The 24,986-nt window shown below is 43.5% G+C and overlaps 1 protein-coding gene across 1 annotated transcript in view; it reads right to left on the bottom strand.

Moving 5' to 3' along the window:
• The window catches only part of REC114 (REC114 meiotic recombination protein), a 433,153-nt gene that overhangs the window by 191,622 nt on the left and 216,545 nt on the right, over positions 1-24,986 (bottom strand). Inside the window, exon 3 of the mRNA XM_075343567.1 lies at positions 16,780-16,863. Coding sequence (XP_075199682.1) covers positions 16,780-16,863 — 84 coding nt within the window. The remainder of the gene's footprint in view (positions 1-16,779; positions 16,864-24,986) is intronic.

The raw sequence follows: 24,986 nt of genomic DNA, 5'->3' as shown, positions 1-24,986 counted from the left end.
CCATGGAGCAATGAAGTAAGCCGCGCTGTCAGCGGAGACTTCACCCAGCTAGTGCCTGCGTGTGCAGTGATGATGGGGGTTGTAGTGCCTGCGTATGTGGTGATGATGGGGGTTGTAGTGCCTGCATGTGCAGTGATGATGGGGGTTGTAGTGCCTGCGTGTGCGGTGATGATGGGGGTTGTAGTGCCTGCGTGTGCGGTGATGATGGGGGTTGTAGTGCCTGCGTGTGCGGTGATGATGGGGGTTGTAGTGCCTGCGTGTGCGGTGATGATGGGGGTTGTAGTGCCTGCGTGTGCGGTGATGATGAGGGTTGTAGTGCCTGCGTGTCCAGTGATGATGTGGGTTGTAGTGCCTGCGTGTGCAGTGATGATAGGGGTTGTAGTGCCTGCGTGTGCGGTGATGATGGGGTTTGTAGTGCCTGCGTGTGTGCAGTGATGAATGCGGTACTGCTGGTGTTTGCCCGCCCATCCATCCATCCGCCCGTCCATCCATCCGCCAATCCATCCATCCTTGCAGCTGAACATTCTGCTTCTAGATTTTCTACTGCAGTATAGAGGTCAAAATGACCAAACCTTCCTATGCTTTTCATGAGCAGCAGACAGCAGCTGCAGAACTACAAGGCTCAGCATACTCCATCCAGGACTGTATGCAGGAGTTTTTTGCCCCCCAAAAAATGACGTGGGCTTTGCCTTATTTTTGTATGCTAGCCAGGTACAGCAGGCAGGTACGGCTGCCCCCAACCCCCAGCTGCCTATTTGTACCCGGCTGAGAACTAAAAAAATAGGGAAGCCCTTTTTTTATTTCATGAATTTCATGGAATAATTAAAAAAAAATCGACATGGGCTTCGCCCCATTTTTGTGTCTAGCCAGGTACAACTAGGCAGCTGGGGATTGGAATCCGTAGCAGAGGTTGGCCTGAGCTTTCTGGGCCCCTCTGCTGCGAATTGCAGTCCGCAGCCGCCCCAGAAAATGGCGCTTTCATAGAAGCGCCATCATCTGGCGCTGTATCCAACTCTTCCAGCAGCCCTGAAGCCGGGTGCTTTGCTGGGTAATAATGGGTTAATACTAGCTTTGTTTTACTAGCTAGTATTAAGCCAGAGATTCTTAATGTCAGGCAAGTTTGACTCGGTCATTAAGAATCTCCAATAAAGGGTTAAAAAAAAAGACACCACACAGAGAAAAAATACTTTAATAGAAATAAATACACAGACACACTTAGAGACTCCATGTTTATTACTCGCTGTCACCCCTCCACGATCCTGGTCTTCTGTCTTCTTTCTCCTTCAACCCATGCAGCTCTGCTACATCAGACAGCACTGCATGGGAGGAAGACGTTGCTGCTCCCCTTGCAGACTAATCACTCAGTGAGAGTGAGCAGAGGCTGCAGGCTGTAAGCGGTGACGTCACCGCTACCACCGTTGCTAAAGTAATCTGACAGGCGGTTACTATAGCAACGGTGCTCCGATCACGTGATTCCCGGTGCCGCAATTCACCAGCTGTGGCAGCCATTCCTTGCATGTGGGCTGACTCTGTAAAGAGCGCCCACATGCAGAAACGGGGAAGACGACCATGTGCCAGAGCATCTCGCCGGTACATGGAGATGCACAAATGAGCACCGCGTACTGAAGAGATGCACTGACAGGACCAAGCATGACGTCTAGCCATATGACCAGACTGTAACCAATGAGATTCCTTAATAACAGGGTCGGTACCGCAGGACTGGCGCATAGCAAATGTGGTGCCAATATTCAAAAAGGGGACAAAAACTGAGCCGGGAAATTATAGGCCGGTAAGTTTAACCTCTACGGTTGGTAAAATCCTTGAGGGTTTCTTGAGAGATGCTATACTGGAGTATCTCAAGAAAAATAACCTTATGACAGAGTATCAACATGGGTTTATGAGGGATCGATCCTGTCAAACTAATTTGATCAGCTTCTATGAAGAGGTAAGTTCAAGCCTGGACCAGGGAAATGCAGTGGATGTTGTGTATATGGACTTTTCAAAAGCTTTTGATACGGTGCCACACAAAAGGTTGGTACATAAAATGAGAATAATGGGGATAGGGGAAAATATGTGTAACTGGGTTAAAAACTGGCTCAGTGATAGGAAACAAAGGGTGGTTATTAATGGTACGTACTCGGACTGGGTCTCAGTTCATAGTGGGGTACCACAGGGGTCAGTATTGGGCCCGCTTCTTTTCAACATATTTATAAATGACCTTGTTGGGGGCATGCGGAGTAGAATTTCAATATTTGCAGATGATACTAAACTCTGCAGGGTAATCAATACAGAGGAGGATAATTTTATATTACAGGGAGATTTATGTAAATTGGAGGATTGGGCTGAGAAGTGGCAATTGAAGTTTAATGTAGATAAATGTAAGGTCATGCACTTGGGTAGAGGAAATAACATTTATGATTATGTACTTAATTGTAGAACACTGGGTAAAACAGGCACAGAAAAAGACTTGGGTGTATGGGTGGATGGTAAACTTCACTTTAGTGGACAGTGTCAGGCAGCTGCTGCCAGGGCTAATAAAATAATGGGATGTATTAAAAGAGGTATAAGTGTTCATGAAAAAAATATAGTTCTACCTCTGTACAAGTCACTAGTGCGACCGCACTTAGAATACTGTGTACAATTCTGGTCACCGATATATAAGAACGCCATAGCTGAACTGGAGAGGGTGCAGAGAAGAGCGACCAAGATTATTAGAGGAATGGGTGGGCTGCAATACCAAGACAGGTTATTAAACTTGGGGTTATTTAGTTTGGAAAAACGAAGGCTTAGGGGGGATCTAATCACAATGTATAAATATATGAGGGGACAGTACAGAGACCTTTCCAAAGATCTTTTTACACCTAGGCTTGCGACTGGAACACGGGGGCATCCGCTACGTCTTGAGGAAAGAAGGTTTAATCATAATCACAGACGAGGATTCTTTACTGTACGAGCAGTGAGACTATGGAACTCTCTGCCGCATGATGTTGTAATGAGTGATTCACTACTAACATTTAAGCAGAGCCTGGACGCCTTTCTTGAAAAATTTAATATTACCAGTTATGTATATTAGATTTTATGACCGGGTATTGATCCAGGGAACTAGTCTGATTGCCGGATGTGGAGTCAGGAAGGAAATTTTTTCCCCATTGGAACTTCTTTGCCACATTGGGGTTTTTTTGCCTTCCTCTGGATCAACATGTTAGGCTACGGGTTGAACTAGATGGACTTAGAGTCTCGCTTCAACCTTAAAAACTATGATGATAGATAATACACACGTGACTGATCACATGCTATTTTGAAGTCACGGAAGGTCCTATCATCAGTGCTGGTTACCGGGAGGACGCAGCGATTATCGGAAGGAAAAGCGGCGGGAGACAGAGTGCAGGACGCATCGCGGGGACCTGTAAGTGTAATGGCAATGTTTATTAACTGTATGTGTACATGTATAATGTGTTTTTATGTGTTTGTGTATGCCTGACATTGTTTTCCATGGGGTTCGAAGAACATTCGTCGAACGTTCGACGAACTTGTCCTCCGTTCTACGAACCGAACTCGAACTCTAGGGGGGTGGCTCATCTCTACTTACCACATTAAAGAAGCCTTCAGGATTTTATCAGATCCACTTTACTATGAAATTGTACTTACAGACAGGCCCCTGCAAGCTCTAAAGGAATACAATGAGCTTATTACCAAAGCTAGTACTCTAAACATATTGAACCCCTCTGAAAAGAAAATGTTAACAGTGCAACACCCTCATCCTGCATTCCTCTACCACCTACTCAAAATACATAAAAATCTTCACAATCCCCTTGGTCATCCTATAATTTCTAACCTCTTTATGGCGATCTTCAAGCCCATTTACATTTATAACGCCACCCATAAATCATCTATGGTACTCTATAAACGAAACATTTTGTACTTTTGTACTTTTGTACGAAACTATTTTGTACTGTACATCTATGGTACTCTATAAACGAAACCTGATTTTCATCTGGGAGACTGCATCCAATAATCTACAACATTTCATACTGGAAATACAATGCAATCGATGCGGTTTATAATTCTCTCCCATTATAAACACTACCAAAATAGATTTTTTTTAAATATAACTATCCAACAAAAATCTTTTTTATTAAAAAAAAAAGTGGGCGCAAATGGCTATGTACACTTTGACAGTGGACATTTTTCGAAATGATTACATAATATTCAATTCAACAAGCTAAAACAGATGAAGAAAAATTGTCCTAGGGATAGTGATTTTTTTAATAAGCTGAGGATTCTAATCAAATTTCTTTACCACTTTTAGTGCAGACAATAGCAACATCAAAATCATTCTGGAGAAACACTGGTACATTTTACTAAATGACCCAATTCTAAAAATTGATCTTCCTGGTATCGTCTTTAGGGGAGCCCCCACTTTAACCGGTTCAAGACAGCAGACTATAAATATACGTCGACTTCTGCTGGGCTTTATGTCAGGAGAGGATCGCGACCCCCTGAGACCTGCAATCGCTGGCTTTCCGGACACCTCAACAGGACCTGATTGGAACAGGCCCTGATGATGTTAATCCTTTGCAATTTTCTATGTGCCGTGATCAATAGTGATCGTGGCACATAGAAGTTAGAGATAAGCAGTGAGCTCCATCTCTTACCTCTCCGGCTCCCCCGTGACATGATCACGGAGGAGCAGAGGCTTGTTATGGCAGCCGAAGGTCACATGACCTCTGGGACTGACAGGTGATATGCAGCCTGACACTGACAGTATAATACATTGCTATGTTGCTGCATGGCAATGCATTATACCAATGATCAGGCTAATGCCTGCTTTACACGCTTGAATAAATCTTTCAATCCGTCGTCGGGGTCAAGTTGTGACGCACATCCTGCATCGTTCGTGACGTATTTGTGTGTGACACCTACGTGCGATCAAGATTGAACGAAAATACGGTGATCGCATACACGTCGTTTATTCCTCATACATTGGACGTTTTGTTGTATGAACCTAGTCAATTGAAACGTGTGACATCCCTCATACGATTTTGATGTCTGATGCTATCTGCGCAGGTGTGCGCTCTGCACCGCAGCTTAAAAAAGGTCTGCTTCAGAGCGCAGCTGAAAAGCTGCGTTCTGAAGCGCCTCACAATGTCTGTCATTCACTAATCTCTGTCAGTCCGTCACTATCTCTGTCCCTCTCTCTCTATCCATATCAGTCTATCCCTCTTACCCCCTCTCTCATACTCACCGATCTCCGATCCCCGGCCCGGCTCTGCACGGCATTCACACTGCTCCGGCGGCTTTTACTGTTTTGAAAAAGCCGGCTGCCCATTAAACAATCTCGTACTCCCTGCTTTCCCCGCCCACCGGCGCCTATGATTGGTTACAGTGAGACACGCCCCCACGCTGAGTGACAGGTGTCACACTGCACCAAATCACAGCAGCCGGTGGGCGTGTCTATACTGTGCAGTGAAATAAATAATTAAATAATTAAAACAAACGTTGTGCGGTCCCCCCCAATTTTAAAACCAGCCAGATAAAGCCATACGGCTGAAGGCTGGTATTCTCAGGATGGGGAGCTCCACGTTATGGGGAGCCCCCCAGCCTAACAATATCAGCCAACAGCCGCCCAGAATTGCCTCATACATTATATGCGACAGTTCTGGGACTGTACCCGGCTCTTCCCGATTTGCCCTGGTGCGTTGGCAAATCGGGGTAATAAGGAGTTATTGGCAGCCCATAGCTGCCAATAAGTCCTAGATTAATCATGTCAGGCGTCTATGAGACACCTTCCATGATTAATCTGTAAATTACAGTAAATAAACACACACACCCGAAAAAATCCTTTATTATAAATAAAAAACACAAACATATACCCTGGTTAACCACTTTAATCAGCCCCAAAAAGCCCTCCATGTCCGGCGTACTCCAGGATGGTCCAGCGTCGCATCCAGCGCTGCTGCATGGAGGTGACCGGAGCTGCAGCAGACACAGCCGCTCCGGTCACCTCCACACAGCAAATGAAGACAGCCGCGCGATCAGCTGAGCTGTCACTGAGGTTACCCGCTGTCACTGGATCCAGCGGTGGATGCAGCGGTGGCCGCGGGTAACCTCAGTAACAGCTCAGCTGATCGCGCTACTCACCTCAGTTGCTGCGTGGAGGTGACCGGAGCGGCGGTGAGTAGCGCGATCAGCTGAGCTGTCACTGAGGTTACCCGCGGCCACCGCTGCATCCACCGCTGGATCCAGTGACAGCGGGTAACCTCAGTGACAGCTCAGCTGAACGCGCGGCTGTCTTCATTAGCTGTGTGGAGGTGACAGGAGCGGCTGTGTCTGCTGCAGCTCCGGTCACCTCCATGCAGCAGCGCTGGATGCGACGCTGCATCATCCTGGATTACGCCGGACAAGGAGGGCTTTTTGGGGCTGATTAAAGTGGTTAACCAGGGTATATGTTTGTGTTTTTTATTTATAATAAAGGATTTTTTCGGGCGTGTGTGTGTTTATTTACTGTAATTTACAGATTAATCATGGAAGGTGTCTCATAGACGCCTGACATGATTAATCTAGGACTTATTGGCAGCTATGGGCTGCCAATAACTCCTTATTACCCCGATTTGCCAACGCACCAGGGAAAATCGGGAAGAGCCGGGTACAGTCCCAGAACTGTCGCATCTAATGTATGCGGCAATTCTGGGCGGCTGTTGGCTGATATTGTTAGGCTGGGGGGCTCCCCATAACGTGGAGCTCCCCATCCTGAGAATACCAGCCTTCAGCCGTATGGCTTTATCTGGCTGGTTTTAAAATTGGGGGGGACCGCACGCCGTTTGTTTTAATTATTAAATTATTTATTTCACTGCACAGTATAGACACGCCCACCGGCTGCTGTGATTGGGTGCAGTGTGACACCTGACACTCAGCGTGGGGGCGTGTCTCACTGTAACCAATCATAGGCGCCGGTGGGCGGGGAAAGCAGGGAATACGAGATTGTTTAATGGGCGGCCGGCTTTTTCAAAACAGTAAAAGCCGCCGGAGCAGTGTGAATGCCGTGCAGAGCCAGGGATCGGGGATCGGTGAGTATATGAGAGAGGGCTGCTCAATTCACTTACTCAGGAGTTTAGTGGTCAACGGTGAGTCCTTCACAGGTGACCGCTAATCAGGGCGCGACACAGACAGAGCCGCAGCATGACAATGAAGTCGGGTAAGGTTCACCCGAGTTCATTCTGACAGTGCGGCTCTGTCTGTGTCTGCTGTCATCTGCCATTCAGCTCTGCTACATGGCTGTCTGTGTCTGCTGTCAGCGGCCATGTAGCAGAGCTGAATGGCAGATGACATAGTAAAAACGCATCCCTACACATTACACACGCTTGGCAAGTCAATAAATAAAAAAAAAAAAGGGTGCCCAATGCATACGTCACAGAACACATGATCTAAAGGATCGCACACAAAATTGATCAATTTAACATAGACTACTAATGCTCGTGTGACAGCAAATGAACGACCTACGTGCAATCTCATTCAATCGCATATGCGACCTGGGCGTGTCACATCGCATACGAGATCGCATACCTAATTGTAAGGTGTAAAGCTGGCTTAAGAAAGGTTAAAGTCCCATGTAGGAACTACGTAGAAGAAAAGGTAAAAAAACAAGCTGCAAAATGTAAAAAAATAACAGAAAAATACACCAAAAAATACCTTCATATAAGAACAAAAATAAACAAAAAAAGTTCACGTATTTGGTATCACCTCGTCCAGCTGAACCTGATCTATGAAACTGTCTCACTATTTAACCCCTTTAGTGAACAGTTTAAAAAAAAGTTTAAAAAAATTATTTTTTTATTGCAGAAAAAAAGTGGGATAAAACACAATTAAAAAGTTGAACATAAATAAAAATGGTATTACTGAAAACTACATTTTGTCCAACAAAAAAGAAGCCATCACACAGCTGTATCAGCGGAAAAAGAAAAACTTTATAGCTATGAGAAAAGAGCAATGCAAAAAAAAAAAATTTTTCAAAACAATTGTTTTTATTAAGCAAAGGCGGCAAACAAAAAAAAAAAAATTATATACTATAATGGTATGGCTGTAGCCGTACTGAACCTGTGCTGTTGCTTTTAACCAAAGTGAATGGCATAAAAAAAAATATATATATATAGCAAAAACCAATTCCTGAATTGCTGTTTCATGTTAATTCCACCAACCAAAAATAAGACAAAAGATTCAAAAATGTTGTGCCCGAAAATGGTACCAATAGAAACATCTACTTGTCCTGCAAAAAACAAGACCTTACATGGCTCTCCAAACACGACCTGGCGTCAGCTATCTATTCCAGACAATTTTTGCGCTCTAAAATTCAAATAACGCTCCTAACTTTCCTATCCCTTCCATGTGCCCAAACAGTAGATTTCCACCACATATGCAGTATTTACATACTCAGGAGAAATTACACAACAAATTGTACAGTGCATAGTGCATTTTCTCCTGTTACCCTTGTGAAATTGCAAAATTTGAGGCTACAGTAACATTTTTGAGGGAAAAAGTAAAATTGCCATTTTTTTCCTTGCCATTGCTTCAGTTCCTGTGAAGCACATAAAGGGTTAATAATCTTCTTAGATGTAGTTTTGAGCACTTTGAGGAGTGTAGTTTTTATAGTTTTTAGAAAGATGGCACTTTTGGGTATTTTCTGTCACATAGGCCCCTCAAAGTCACTTTAAATGGGATGCGAAAAGCCCCAGGCCAGATGGATTCCCTGCAAATTTCTATTAAACCTTGTAGATAGAATTAGTCCCGTTTCTCTGCAAAACATTCAATGCCATTTCCCTCGACTGTCCCTTCACTCCCCAGACTATGTCAGCCACTATCTCCGTCATTTCCAAACCAGGTAAAGACCATACCCTCTGTTCCAGCTACCAACCAATTTCATTAACATTGATGTCAAAATGTAACTGATTGCTAATCATTTGGGTCCCCTCCTAGCCAACTCAATCCATAATGACCAGGTGGGCTTTATACAACAGCGGGAAGCCCAGGACAATACTAATAAAACCTTCTTTCGATTGATGCCGAAAAAGCTTTCGACCAACTGAATTGGCCTTTCCTTCGCTCGGCGTTGACTCAATTAGGTATCAAGGAGCTTATGCTCAATAGGATTATAACCCTCTATCTCCACCCCACGGCTAGAATAATAAAATAGCATCCTTTCCTCCCCTTTTCATATTTCTTATTGTACGTCACAGCCATGGAACACCTTGCAGTAGCCATTTGTAATTCCTCTGATATTACGGGTCCCCACATAAAAGGGAAACAGGTAAAGATAGCTCTCTATGTGGACAACCTTCTATTATACATGACCAACTCATATGTCTCCTTTGCGTACCTAATAAAAGCATTTGAGAAGTTTGGGGGAGTATCCAACTTTAACGTTAATTTTTCAAAATCGGAAGCCCTTAACATCTCCCAGCCTGACACTGTGGTTATTTCCCTCCAGAACTCCCTCCCATTTCGGTGGTAGTCAAGGGCTATCAAGTATTTGGGAATTTGGGTGTCTGCTAATCTGGCTAACATCTTTCCCCTCAACTATTCTGCACTGTACCAGCACACTCTTCTTGATTTAGTCTTATGACCGTTGCCAACTCTCTTGGTTTGGAAGAATAAACGCAATAAAAATGGACATTTTACCATGTTTTCGTTATCTCTTTCAATCCACCTCAATTCACGCGCCTCAATACTTTTTTAAAGGACTACAAAAAACTTTCAATAAATTTGTTTGGGGCTCCCACAGGCCCAGGATTAGATCGGATAATATGACGAGACCTAAGGGGAAGGGGGCGGGGTTTCCCAACCTGGAAAGCTACTATCAAGCGGTCCTACTCTCTAGGATGCTGGACTGGCGTTTCAATGAAGACAGTAAGCAATGGGTGCCAATCGAGCGGTTTGTGTCCCCTTCCCCTTTCTCCTCCTTGCCCTGGACATTTCCACCCCTTCGGCTCCTTTGGTGGGCTTTCAACCCCTCACACAGTCCTTCCTCCTGTTCTAGGACAGGCTCCAAAAGAGACCTGACTTGGTCATGACAAATAGCTTGCTCTGCCCTCTCTTTGATAATTCTGCCTTCCCGCTGGCAATTGGTAGGGAATCAATAATGTGTTGGCACTCATCGGATCAGGTTGGGTTGGGGCAGGTGGTGGAACTTCTCTCAATAGTTCCAGACCTCGTGGCCTTCTGTGGGGTCTACCCAGGAGTGTCCCTCACAACGTGGGAGTTCCTTTAGCTTTATACTTTTGTCCATGGTTGGCGGTCTCCTTCAAGTCCTTTGTGGATCGGATTCCCCTCCCTCTCATCTGATTTCTCAATTATACTCGATCCTCACACTGGTGTGCCTGGAAGCCTGAATATCTGGATGCCTGGCAGGTGAACTGCAGATCATGCTGTCAGACGTGGATCGCTCTAAAATATTTACTCCAAACCATAAAATGTCTGTCTTCTGTCTTAGCCAAGAAAAGAATTTCAAGAATTTGACGCGCTGGTATAGATGCCCGGTCTTCTTGCATTGGATTTACCCCTTGGTATCGGATCTTTGCTGGAGATGTGGCACGGAGATTGGTACCATGGACCACACATTAGGTGGTCCCTTGATCGTCTCCGAGTGTTCTGGTCCTCTATTTTCGAAATCTATTCCCAGGTGTTCCGGCCCATCAGTTTGCTCTTCTTTCCCTCTTGCCTGGCAGTTTGGCGGGTGTCAAGATGGATGTTCTGAGATTCTTTCTGACAGTGGCTAGAAATGTTATCCCAAGACCCAGGAGGTCCCCTGACCCGCCATCTGTGGGGGAGTGGATTTCGAAACTGAATCATTTAGAGCGAATGGAATCCCTTATGGCGCACGATTATGACTCTTAGGACTGGTATGAAAAACTGTGGTTCTCCTGGTCATCCTTTAAGGACGGACCTTGGTTTGCTGATTGGCTTGCCTGATATCATTGAGATATTTGCTTAGTACCCCCTTTCCCCCCTCTGCTCCCTCTTGATCCTCTCTGTTCCTTCTTCACCCTCTTTCTCCTTTTTCTTCTTTTACTTAGTTCTCATTTTCTTTCTTCTACTTTTCTGTTATATAAGCTACTGTTTGAGCTTTAGTACATAATTGGTTAAATAATCTTTAATATAATTATTGCTGCTTATATTTGATATACTTATGATTGATTTGTACTGAGAAGGACAAATTTGCTTTTGTTTCTCATCGTGTTCTGGAATGGAAACTTTGAAGTGTTATTAGCAGCCTTTGTGGCTTATCATGTCTCAGTTCTTTTTTTATCGTGTTGCAGACATAATTATGTGGATATGTGTTTGTTACTTAACTTTGTTCCTTGTGAATCTCAATAAAATAAGATTTACAGTAAATGTGATCCCTAAAAATGGTTTTGTAAATTTTTTTGGAAAAATGAGAAATTGATGATAAACTTTGAACCCTTCCAACTTAAGCTCACAGAAAACTACAAACTTCCCCTTCTTTTCACTGGTTCCTTCTTGGTATCATTATTTAGAGCCATTTTTATCCTGTTCACTATATTGATGCACACTTGTATATTTTTTAAATATTTATGAATAAAGGTTTTTTGTATGAGGTTTTTGGTTTTTTTGGAGTTTCCTGTGAACTTTAGTTAGAAAAAATTAATCAGTATGAATACTCAGTGAACCCTTCTAACTTACTAAGAAAAAAAATGATGTTTCAAAAATTGTGCAGACATGTGGAAAACGTTATTTATTAACTATTTTGTCTGACATAATTCTGCTTTAAGGACATTAAATTCAAAGTTTGAAAATTGCAAAATTTCTAAAATTTTCACCAAATTTCCAATATTTTCACAGATAAAAGTCAATGAAACTGATAAGGGATCCGTTATTATTTTATATAGCTTTCTAGCTACCTAGCTAGATAGATAGATGGGCAACATCTGAATTGTAAATTATGTTGACGCTATATAAATAAAAATTATTATATAATGTCCCACCCCCTGCATATTGTAAGCTTGCACCACTTAGTGCCTTTCATGTGGCACAAGTGTTTTAGCCTTGTTTTTAGCCCCAAAATCATTTAAAAAAAATCAAACAAACAAAAACACAACGTAGGGTCCCCCTTATTTTAACCAGCTAAGGTAAAGCAGACAGCTGCAGCCTGTGCTATTCCCGTATTCCGTATTGGTCTGTGACTGTCTCTGTTCCGTCTAGTTGTGCTCGTGCACCCGCCTGTGACCATTCGGTGTTCTACTTCTTGCTTGGGACCATCAGTACCAGCCTGTTCCAGACCACCCCAACCACTGCCTCATCCACTCCAGTTCCTGGTCTTCATCCAGTGGCACAAGCTGCCAAGGTATAGGGATTTCCCAGGGCTGCCTCCGAGAAGTCACTTATCACCACTTAGTACCTGCTTCCACCCCCGGTGGTTGTAGTGAAGACTCGGTGGCCGTTCAGGACGGTTCCTGCAGGTCAGTGAACGGTACCTTGGACCACTGGACCCATTTGCTCCTAGTCCGGTGACCCGGGCATGACACTCAGCTGAACTCATGACATCACCGCTCGTCCCTGAGTTCAATGCCCAAGGCCATTCAAGCACAAAGTATCACAAGACCCCACAACGTCAATGCACATCACAGCAGCGGGTTCTTGAGATACTTACCATGAGAACGGCTACAGGCACTGAACTTAGCTAAGCTCATTACGTCACCACTCGTCATGCCCGCAGACTCTGACACACTACTGAGTGAGCCGCTGCAGTCACCTGGGCTGACCTCATAAGGTGATCTCAGATCATTGCAGTGGTTCTCAGAGGAGTGTGTGATGCTGCAGTGACTGCTCTCCCTGCTAATGGGAAATGTTCTGTGATCTATTATATTTGGGGCACATGCGCTGTTTTTATTTAGGGTTGAAATACTGTCTAGCTGTTGCTATTACAGAGTTGATTGCATTTTCTATAGCATATGTAATTTTTCATTAGCTTGTTATGTTAGTGTTAGCTGACAATTTGGGCCTTCAGCTGACATTTTGCTATCATGTGACCAAAAGCACCAAAACGTCAGTAACATCTGTTTGTATTACGTCATCAACTGTTTGGGGTTTTTTTGGGGGGGGAGAGTGGAGTTTAGAGCACATGCACACTTCTACAATAGTATTAAACTGTTTTCTTAGTGGAGGATCTGTTATCAGCGGACCTGTGTTCACATGACAGTGCACTATTATTATTATTATTATTATTATTATTATTAAAGAAAGAGTCTTGTTCTTGCTGATAAACTGAACAGTGATCACGTTTCTGAAAGTTGATAAGTTAATGTCTTTGATAATTGTCTATTCAGGTCATCTGGGAGCTGTGTACTTACATTATTACCTGGCATTTAAGCACTTAATAGTGTGGTTTTAGGTGTTTGTAACAATTACTTGTGTTTTCATTTTCATGTATGTGTATTGTCAAAGGAGTTGTCCAACTTTTTGGACATTTTTTTTACTTTACTTAAATGTATTTAGGGCTAAAATAAAATCAATTTTGGAATTACATTTCATATTTTTCTTTACACCGTTTGGCTTTTACAAGCATTTTTATTATCCTGCGCATTCAACCTTTGTGGCCTGTGATCATAAATCAGTTGACAGGAGATCAAAAAAGACAGATACAAGAGTTAGAATCTCTGCTATTGAAACATCAGAATGCCCTCAGTGTCAGATTCTCAGTTAATGCATTCAGCAGCCAGTAATAGACAACAAAACATAGAGGCTATAGATGGCAAAGAGTGCAACATTTTTAATGAAACTGAACAGCAAAAACAATTTTTAGCCTAAAGTATATGCATTTAAAAAAAAATGTCCATAAAACTGGACATATCCTTTAATAAAGATTTAAACATATGTTCTTAACTATATACTGTATAAAATTGACCAAAGACCAAGTAAACAAGAAAAAATAGTCTTTATTGACACAAAAAAATATGTATAGAAACATGTAATAAAAAGAGACAGCAAACAGTGAGGCTAAAGGTTTGAGCAGCTGTGTATATTTCCCCCACAGTTTTAGAAAATATATAATATATCATATGTAAAGCGGACAAAGCATTTGGTGCGAAACATATGTTGGGAGAGGTGGTTTCCTGGCTGGCTCCTCCACAGGCGTACATCCTTGTCTTTTGTACTTTCTTTAGGCAAAGGTCTCCTTGCTGTCTAGTTTTATTTATGATCAGTCCCACTGGCAATAATACTGCTTACTATTATTGCTCTTTGTTCCTTGTATTATTCAGTTATTCAGCTGGATGTTAGGTTGAGGCACACAGGAACAGTTTTCTATTTGAACAGTCCAGGCCATTTATAAGACACACAATCTGCTTACCAGCAACGAAACATGAGCATTCATTCGGCTATACAGAAACATTAATTGACATACAGTCTGCTTCATTTGCGGGGACGTCTGCACGGCATTGGATATAACTCAGCAGTAGTATCCAAATGGAAGTATTGCACTGTCCACTCACTAACCTTAGTCAATACAGAACTACCTTTTGTGAGGTTACCTTATTTGGAACTTGAGCCAGGATCCAACTGAAACTTAGGAAGACTGCCTCACTGGGATCACCGACCAGGAACTAGGTCTTGCTCCAGAAACAGACTCCTGTCCGTACAGACCCTCAGAAGTCTGCAGCTGGCTCTAAACACACTTGGTCTCCTTGCAGGGTGCCTCCAGGAAGTAAACTGCTTCCAAGCACAGACACAGAGCACGTAACCAAACAAACAGTCTCATATATCACACCAGACACACCCATGGGTGGAGGTATGTGAATAGCCTGGCCCTTAATATATTAACAGAGGACTTCCGCCACCGCGATACATAGCGGCCAATTACAATATAGGTGGTCGCTGCCTTACATTATATATATTTTGTTTCAATAAATATTATTTTTTGTTGTTTACTTCATCTTTGGTCAATTTTATCGGTGATATATTCTGATATGTGACCAAGCCTTAGGTGTGTTCTAAATATGTAGTTAACTGTTGAATGTGCCAGAAGCCTTTTCATTGATGTATTGTCTCTATTTTCTACATATTGATTACGTTGCCACAAGTTTTGTGCACTCCTCGGTTTACTTGTTTATGATACCTGCCTCTGATGTTTGGTTGATGAAGTTCTGAAGACAGACCAAAACGTTATACTTTATTCTGCACTGCCTACACAATAAAAGGTATCTTCAAAAACAAAGTTTCTGCGAAGCTTCCTTACAAGTACATTACATGGAGGCTCAAAGAAGGCCTGCCTGTTGGGTGCTGGATTTAGATGCACCATTAATTATCAAGACTAGCAAATAAATGAATTAGTGCCCATGTGTCAAAACATGGGCCAAAGTTTAGGCACAAATTTCCGGCAGAAGGTAACCCAACTAATAGGTGTTGCAATCTTGTACTTAATAGACTTAAGGCTACTTTACACGCACCGACATCATTAGCGATGTCGCTGGTGAAAGCACCCGCCACCGTCGGTTGTGCGTCACGGGCAAATCGCTGCCCGTGGCGCACAACATTGCTAGGACCCGCCACACGTACTTACCTGCCTTGCAACGTCGCTGTGGCCGGCGAACCGCCTCCTTTCTAAGGGGGCGGTTCGTGCGGCGTCACAGCGACGTCACACGGCAGCCGTCCAATAGAAGCAGAGGGGCGGAGAGCAGCCAAAAGAAAGTGATGCCCACCTCGTTGCCGGGGGACGCAGGTACGGTGTTGTTAGTCGTTCCCGGGGTGTCACACGTAGCGATGTGTGCTGCCTCTGGAAAGACTAACAACCTGCGTCCTGCAACAGCAATGATATTTGGGATTAGAACGACATGTCAACGATCAACGATTAGGTGAGTAATTTTGATCGTTAGCGGTCGGTCATTCGTACGTTTCACACGCAACGACGTCGCTAATTTTGTGACCCCCCAACGACATCTCGTTAGAGATGTCGTTGCATGTAAAGCCCCCTTCAGTGTATACCAGATTTATCAAATAACATTAACAAGTCTGAGAAATCTAGTATATTTTAAAAATATTTACTCCAAGTTTGCTCACCATACCTACAAATTAGATATGTACAAAGAAAGCCACAGCCACTCCATGATTTACCAGGAATTAATATAACACAGTGAGAAGACCATGATAGTCATAATACCTGGATGGGGACTAGGACAAGTCGTGAAATTTGAATACAAACAAGGAAAATTGCGACCAAAGTCCAGGGTACAAAGTGAAAAAACTTTATTGGTAAACAGGTGCAGGGCGGCACAAACAAGTGTGGACACAGACAATGATCTTAAACCGGACTATAAACACACCAAAATACTGATTACTAATGGTTATATGTTAGCCGGTATATATATATGTGTAATCAGATAGTAGATAGTCCACCCAGGGAACTGCATAAAATATACAGGCTGAAATATGAACCCCAAACCAATTCATCAAAGAATCATCATGGCAACCACATAAGTAGTATGTTGGAATAAAATAGATGACAAACAGGGTTGCACAAGGTTAGTGAAGGGTTATAAGGCAGATCCCAGCCTCCAATGATAAGGGAACAGTGATAATTGCATATTTACCTGGGAAATGTGAAGACCAAAAAAGCCTGCGTCCAGCCCGACGGCCGTTTCGGCTGTAAAGCCTTCGTCAGGGAACGTCAGCCTTTTTTGGTCTTCACATTCACAATATCTAGGGTAAAAATTCTGACATGTTCTGAAGCAATTTTTGCAATAAAAAATATAAATAAACAAATAGAATGCTCACCTTTATTTTCGAACCAAATAGCAGCCAATCTAACTTCTTTCCAATCTTCAGCCAAGACTTTGCAGAAATGAGTGAGAAGCCTTCCTGATACCACGTAAAAGTAAACATTACCATTTTAAAATTAAAAGAAAATGTTATAAACATCCAAAATCATTAATTTCATTATCTAAAATTTATCACAGCAATGTTAACTCAAACCAAGTGCACAAAATTAGATTTGCTAAGAAATAGTTCACACAAACATATACATTGTAAGAGTGTTATCTGATTTTTTTGTAGCATAGTGCTCGGACCTACGTTATACAATGGGATAGTTCTGATCTATGATTTCTTTTCTCATACCAAATTGGTTTAAGAAAAAAATTTTGCCGCATGCTGAGATTTGAAGCACAAATCGCATGCCACTCACCTATGCAAATTTGGGTGTGCATGGAAAGCATCAGGCTACACTCAGATGACTTAGATTATTTTAAATAAAAGGGGTGTTACCAGGCATTGACAGTCTGTTTAGATACACTCTTTACACTGCAGTGATGTATTTGTGTAATCACAGGGGTTCTGGTGAAGTAGTCCTATATCGACGATGGTGGTTCTGGTGCAGTATTAGTATTAGCGTACTGATGGTGGTTTTGGTGCTGTATTCATGTACTGAGGGTGGCTGTGGGGCTGTATCCATATTGAGGGAGGTTGTGGTAATGTAGTAATGTACTGATAGTGGGTTTGGTGATGTATTTGTGTACTGATGGTGGTTCTGGGTTCTGGTGATGCATTAAGGTAGATGTTGTAAACTGTCATTTATTGTACTTTATACTACATCATTATAGGGTCAGTGTGCTAGACTAAAAATACAGCTGCCTGTATTGGACAAGTGTTTTCTTAAATCTACCATACACTATAGGCAGCTGTCCAGTCATTCATCATCCGGCTAGCACCCAGAAACATTCACTCTGCCAAGCACTCTTGTGTTCTCTATGAGTTAAATAATGCTAGACATCTCTGTTGGAGTCTTGTCACTTAGAGAACAAATGGATCTGATGTCCTAAATCGGATATGCTACAGAATTTTCAAAATTGGTTAACTCTGGGGGGGGTAATATTTTTGTACCCCTTAAGTGCTTTACAAGTGAAGCTTGCACACACACTACAGCATTTCAACAAAATCTGCACTCTAAAAACCAAAAGGCACCCCTGTACTATTTGACCAAAAACATAGTTAAGACCAAATATGCAATATTGCCATATGTAAGAGAAATGATGCAATAATTTACAAGGTACATTTTTTTTTATTATTAGCCCTTGTTAAAATGAAACAATTCCATAGTTTCAGAATTTTTAAGGTTGGAGGTGGACAAATGTCCATCGACTTAAACCTATAACCTAACATATTGATCTAGAGAAAGACAAAAACCCCATAAAGAGGATACTAATTGCACCATATAAGGGGAAAAACTCCCTCCCAACTCCACATATAGCAATAAGGCCACATTCACACAATGAGTATTTGGTGAGGGTTTTTTTACCTCAGTATTTTTAAGGCCAAACGCAGGAGTGGGTAAAAAATGCAGAAGTGCTGCCTGCGTTTATATTATATTTTTCATCTGATTGTTCCAGTCCTGGTTTTGCCTTACAAATACTGAATTAAAATACTCACCAAATACTCAACGTGTGCACATGGCCTAAGACTGTTCCCTGGATCAATGTTCCATCACATAATTTAGTATCCATACCCTATAATATTATATTTTTCAAGTGAATCAACCATTACGACACAGTGAGGCAATGAGATAAAAAATCTCACTGCACAGTAAAGAATTGTTCTCTGTGAATAGGATTAACCCTTCTTTCTTCTAAAAACAGGATGCCCTCTTGCCACTATTGCAGGTCTAGGTGTAAAGAGATTATTAAAAAGATTTCTATTATCCCTCATATACAGTAATTGAACATTATAATAAGATAATGTCCCCTAAGCTTTCATTTTTCCAAACTAAATAACCCACATTTGAGTTAAATCCCCTTATTCTAGCAAATGTAATTTTCATCTTTTACATTAAAGAAATCAGTGGAAAAACAGGAGCAAAAAATGCTCACTCCTAGATAAATGCCCTGAGGGGTATAATTTGCAAAATGGGTAAGTTTTGGGGATCTCTGCTAATGAGTATTGCAAATTATTCCAGCAAAATTGGTGATGCAACAGTTAAATGGGAACTATATACAGTGCCTTGAATAAGTATTTATATCCACTGAACTTTTCCTCATTTTTTCACATTATAGACACAAACCTACACTTATTATATTGGTATTTTTAAAGGACATACCAACACAAAGTAGCAAGTATTTGTGAAGTGTAAAAGAAATCATGCATGGTTTTCTAAATATTTAAAAAAAAAAAAATCTGACATACAGTACAGACCAAAAGTTTGGACACACCTTCTCATCTCTAGAACAACTGTTAAGAGGAGACCTTGTGCAGCAGACCTTCATGGTAAAATAGCTGCTAGGAAACCACTGCTAAGGACAGGCAACAAGCAGAAGAGACTTGTTTCGGCTAAAGAACACAAGGAATGGACATTAGACCAGTGGAAATCTGTGCTTTGGTCTGATGAGTCCAAATTTGAGATCTTTGGATCCAACCACCGTGTCTTTGTAGAAAAGGTAAACGGATGGACTCTACATGGCTGGTTCCCACAGTGAAGCATGGAGGAGGAGGTGTGATGGTGTGGGGGTGCTTTGCTGGTGACACTGTTGGCGATTTATTCAAAATTGAAGGCATACAGAACCAGCATGCCTACCAAAGCATCTTGCAGCGGTGTGCTATTCCATCCGGTTTGCGTTTAGTTGGACCATCATTTATTTTTCAACAAGACAATGACCCAAAACACACCTCCAGGCTGTGTAAGGGCTATTTGACCAAGAAGGAGAATGATGGGGTGCTACGCCAGATGACCTGGTCTCCAGTCACCAGACCTGAACCCAATCGAGATGGTTTGGGGTGAGCTGGACCGCAGAGTGAAGGCAAAAGGACCAACAAGTGCTAAGCATCTCTGCGAACTCCTTCAAGACTGTTGGAAAACCACTTCCGGTGACTACCTCTTGAAGCTCATCAAGAGAATGCCAAGAGTGCGCAAAGCAGTAATCAAAGCAAAAGGTGGCTACTTTGAAGAACCTAGAATATAAGACATATTTTCAGTTGTTTCACACTTTTTTAAGTATTTCATTCCACATGTTTTAATTCATAGTTTTGATGCCTTCAATGTGAATCTACAATTTTCAGAGTCCAGAAAATAAAGAAAACTCTTTGAATGAGAAGGTGTGTCCAAACTTTTAGTCTGTACTGTACATTTGTATTCAGCCCTCCTGATTCAATACTTTGTTGAACTACTTTTCGTTGCCGTAACTACTGCTTTAAACATCTAGAGGCTGAAATTTTCAAGTTTTGCCACAGATTCTCAATGTGATTAAGGTATGAACTGCGACTGGGCCATACAAACACATGAATATGCTTTGATCTAAACCACGGGTCTTAAAAACGGGGTCACTGAGGCTCCTTTTTGTGGCCCACAGTCATGTAGACCCCTTGATGATCATGGCCCGATGCAGGACGCTGCCGATGTCAGTGCTTTACTTCAGTTCAGTGTAGTAGTAGCGCCGTGCAGAGAAGCTTTCTGCACACAGCTATAGCAATGTCAGCCGCCGGCCAATCAGAGGCAAGCAGCTGACGTTGCGTCAACTGCTTGCCTCTGATTGGCCAGCGTAAAGAGCTGACGGCAGCGGCCTCGATCGTCAACGCGTTTACGTGCCTGTGGGTCACAAGAAGCAGGAAAGATGACACCAAGGGAATGGAGGACAGGTGAGAATTTTTATTTTTTTATGTGTATGGGCACATTACTACAGGATGGGGACCAGGATCGGCACATTACTACAGGATAGAGACAAGAATGGGCACATTACTACAGGATGGGGACAAGAATGGGCACATTACTACAGGATGGGGCACATTACTACAAGAAGGGGACAAAGATGGGGCACATTACCACAGGATGAAGACAAGGATGGAGCATATTACTACAGTATTGGGACAAGGATGGTGCACATTACTACAGGATGGGCACATTATTACAAGATGGGAATATTACTACAGGATGGGCACATTACTACAGGATGAGGACCAGGATGTGCAAATTACTACAGGATGGGGACAAGGATGGGGCATATTACTACAAGAAGGGGAAGAAGGGGACAAGGATGGACACATTACTACAAGAAGGGGACAAGGATGGGCAAATTACTACAAGAAGGGGACAAGGATGGGGCATATTACTACAAGAAGGGGACAAGGATGAACACATTACTACAAGAAGGGGACAAGGATGAACACATTACTACAAGAAGGGGACAAGGGGGGGGGGAGCGATGTAGCTTACCAGAGAGGACGCACAGAGAAGGAGCTCCTCTAATCCTGACTTCATCCTGGCCGTTTAACACCCGGTACCTGATCCGACAACCTGCCCACCAGCTGCTGTGACAAGGGACGTCGCCTGGAGCCTGTCGGTCCCCATCGGTGCTATTTTTCTTTTAATCCTGCCGGCGCAGACTAATCTCCTGAGGCTGTAGCACGTGGAGCGGCAGCCATCTTCCCCACGGCCGGCACCTTCAGGGAGCGGCACTGTGTGACTCCAGAGAGCAAGGAGGAGTGCAGGAAACATACCCTGAGGGACGATCAGGAGCAGTGGCATTGTCTGGGGGCTGACTGTTCCACTGGAGCTGCTCCCTGAGCCCTGCACAACATCACTGAATCTCCTGGGGCTGGAGCGTGGGACGCAGTGGCCATCTTCCCTGCAGCTGCATGGTGAGCGGCAGCGTGTGACTCCAGGAGCGGAGAGGAGCAACAGGCATATACCCACAGAGGAAGACCTGGGAGCGGTGAGCACAGGGAGTTATCTCCCCCTTAGCTGTGTATCTGGCAATCAGTGATCAGCACACTTAGAGCCGGCGGCTGTGCAGGAGACATTAACCCCTAGGGTGCTGGAGGGTTTGGAGTGTGAGCCTTGAAAGACAGGCCCTGCAGACTCTCTCTGACACATGAAAACATAGGAGAGACACATATTGAAGTCCCCACACTGTGCAGGCCTGCATCACCCTGATAAATATACTCTAAGTGCTGTGCTGCCCTGGGACTCCCTTCATTGTTATTTTACAATATAAAAGTTGCAGTTTTCTGGCTCTCTGGAAGAGGTGGGCAAGTGGAGACGGACATATTATAAAAATATACATTGCAGAGGCACGGATTTGGACGCACGGGGGCACGATAAGAGAGGGGTGCAGAAGCGACAAACCCCCAGTGAATCAACATGAGTCCCCCTAAACAAAGTGGAGCTATTGATAAGCTTAAAGAGTATGCAAGGGGTGGTCAGGCAGATGCCCCTAAAGCCAGGAGAAATACCACTCTAAAAGATCAAGCACCACTGGCTGATGGGTCAGAAGAGCAAGATGAATTAACCCTAAGACAGGTGTATGAACAGCTTCTACAAGCAATTTCTACAAGCAATAGCTCCCTCACAGGGAAGATTGAGGAGGTACACTCAGAGGTGGGCCGCTTGCGTCAAGACATGCAATCCCTGAGGGCCCGAACAACAGAAGTTGAGACACGAGTGTCAGAACTGGAAGATCAAATAAAACCACTTAAAACTAAAATGACTACAATGGCCGGATCAACAAATGCATGGCGCCAGAAAGCAGATGATCTGGAGAATTGCATGCGTCGAAACAATATACGGATCATAGGACTGCCAGAACACTCGGAGGGTCAGCATCCGGAACGGTTCCCGGAGGAGTGGCTGAAATCTAATCTTGGGATCGAGTTCTCCTTGACGTTTGCGGTGGAGAGGGCGCACAGAATTCCAATGAGACCTCCTATTCCAGGTTCACCGCCGCGTCCCTTCTTAGCAAGGATGCTCAACTGCAGAGATAGAGACACAGCACTCTGCCTAGCCCGACAGAAGAGCCCACTTAAGTTTAACAACGTTACACTCTCGATCTTCCCAGACTTTTCGGTGGACCTCCAGAAACAGAGGGCCCACTTCATGGATGTGAAGAAAAAATTAAGGGAGCGAAACATCATCTATTCTATGCTATACCCTGCCCGGCTCCGCATAGTGCATGAAGGGTCGTCTCTGTTTTTCACTACACCTGCTGAGGCTGAGGACTGGTTACAGTTACACCCGAGACCTAAGGGGCAGAAGCAATGAGGCTACGTCTACTAAGTGACATTTGCTGAGCCCCCTGGTGCCCTTCATCTCCCATAAAAGCTTGAAGCCCCCTTTGGAGAAAGACAAGACTTCTCCGTGCCTTGAGTGATGGAGGAATTGGCCAGGAGTTGGTTCCTGTGAGATGGGAGCCCTATTTTGTGCACTCTAATACCACCTATACCAGGACACTGCATTCAGTGGTGGTATCCCCATTGATGTTTGAAATGTTTTACAGGACTTATAGGAAAGGTCCTGAAGTTCGATATTGTTTTTCTATGTTTACAGCTGCTATTGCATTAACTTTATTTCTTCGCAGAGATAGGCTTAAAACTATTGGTGGGTTAACCACATCTAATTGCGGGGTGAAACGCGCCTTATACTTGGGATCCTGGTTCTATAAACAGATTTATATGATATGGGGTCAGAGATGATAGTTATGACCTGGAATGTCAGAGGCCTTAAGTCGCCCAAAAAACATATCAAGGTATTTTCCCAAATTAAGCAAATCAGGGCTCAGCTGGTGGCACTAGTAGAAACTCACCTCACACGAGACACAGCCAGACTAGTAAACAAACCATGGGTACAATGGTCGACGCATGCGTTCCACACCACCTACTCCAAGGGTGTCTCTTTATTGGTCCATAAAAACATACGATGGGAAGCAAAGGTGGTAAGGCGTGACCCGGAGGGGCGGTTTGTGTTTATATATGCGTCTATAGATTCTAGAGATTATGTGCTACTATGCATTTATAACCCCCCACCGGCTCGCGTTTCCGTTCTTAAACAGGCACTGAGCTTTGCCCTCAGCTACCCAGATGCATATGTGTTATGCATGGGGGATTTTAACCTTGTGATGAATGAGGAGCAGAACAGGTTTCGGGTAGATGGGGGGAGACAACAATCGACCCCGGATTCGACTGACTTACAGCAATGCGTGGAGGGAGGCGGGTGGATAGACCTTTGGCGACTCCGACACCCTAACACTCGAGAATATACATGTCACTCCTCCACTAGACGTACGCTGTCTAGACTGGATTATATTTTTGGGTCAAGCAACGTCGCGACCTGGGTGGATGATGTGGTACACGGGGTCAGGGGCATATCAGATCATAGCCCAGTGATCCTCACTCTTAAGACTAATCAAAATGTTAGCAAACCCTTTTGGAGGTTAAACCCCTTTTGGTTGAAATTAATTGATCAAAGCGATAGGACCCGGACCCAAATAGAAGATTTTCTAAAAATCCACCCTAAACCCTGGAATATTTACTTGGTGTGGGAAGGCTTACCTTCGGGGGTGTCTTTCTTCAACCATAACATATCTTAAAAGAGCGACTAGAAATGAGGATGACATGGTGGAGGGGAGACTTAAGGACCTAGAGGCAGAATATATTACAGCCCCAACCGATGGGAACAGAGCAGCCTGGATGCAGTCTGATACCAAATCCAAACGCAAACTGTTCTTCAATCGACAATCTTAGGCTGGTTTCACACTACGTCTTTTTAACATGCGTCCTGAACGTTTTTTTAACGCAAAAAAGGATCCAGTGCAAATGCGTTTTCATTTCAATGCATTTGCAATGGACTCGCGTTAACATGCGTTCACCTGCGTTTGCGTGCGTTATAGTGAGGATCCAGCGACTTGCAGTTTTTTAACATCTTTCAAAAACGCTACATGTAGCGTTTTTGAGCTGCATCCAAATACTGCAAGTCACTGGATCCTGACTAAACAGCACGCAAACGCATGTGAACGCTGGCATGCTGATAGGCAGGATCCTGCTTGCTCTACTGAGCATGCCCAGAAGCCAGCCCGTGATCAGTCTATCTCTCTCCTACCTCTCTGTCTCTCTCCTCCCTCTCTCTCTGTCTCTCTCGCCCTCCCTCTCCTGTCTCTCTCTCCCACCTGAGAGCTGCGGACATTCGTAACCAAGGTAAATATCGGGTAACCACTTCTCTTAGTTACCCG

The sequence above is a fragment of the Anomaloglossus baeobatrachus genome, chromosome 4, assembly GCF_048569485.1.
Source record: "Anomaloglossus baeobatrachus isolate aAnoBae1 chromosome 4, aAnoBae1.hap1, whole genome shotgun sequence".
NCBI lineage: Eukaryota > Metazoa > Chordata > Amphibia > Anura > Aromobatidae > Anomaloglossus > Anomaloglossus baeobatrachus.
Note: the sequence above shows the minus strand (reverse complement) of the source record. Positions and strands in the feature narration are given on the sequence as shown.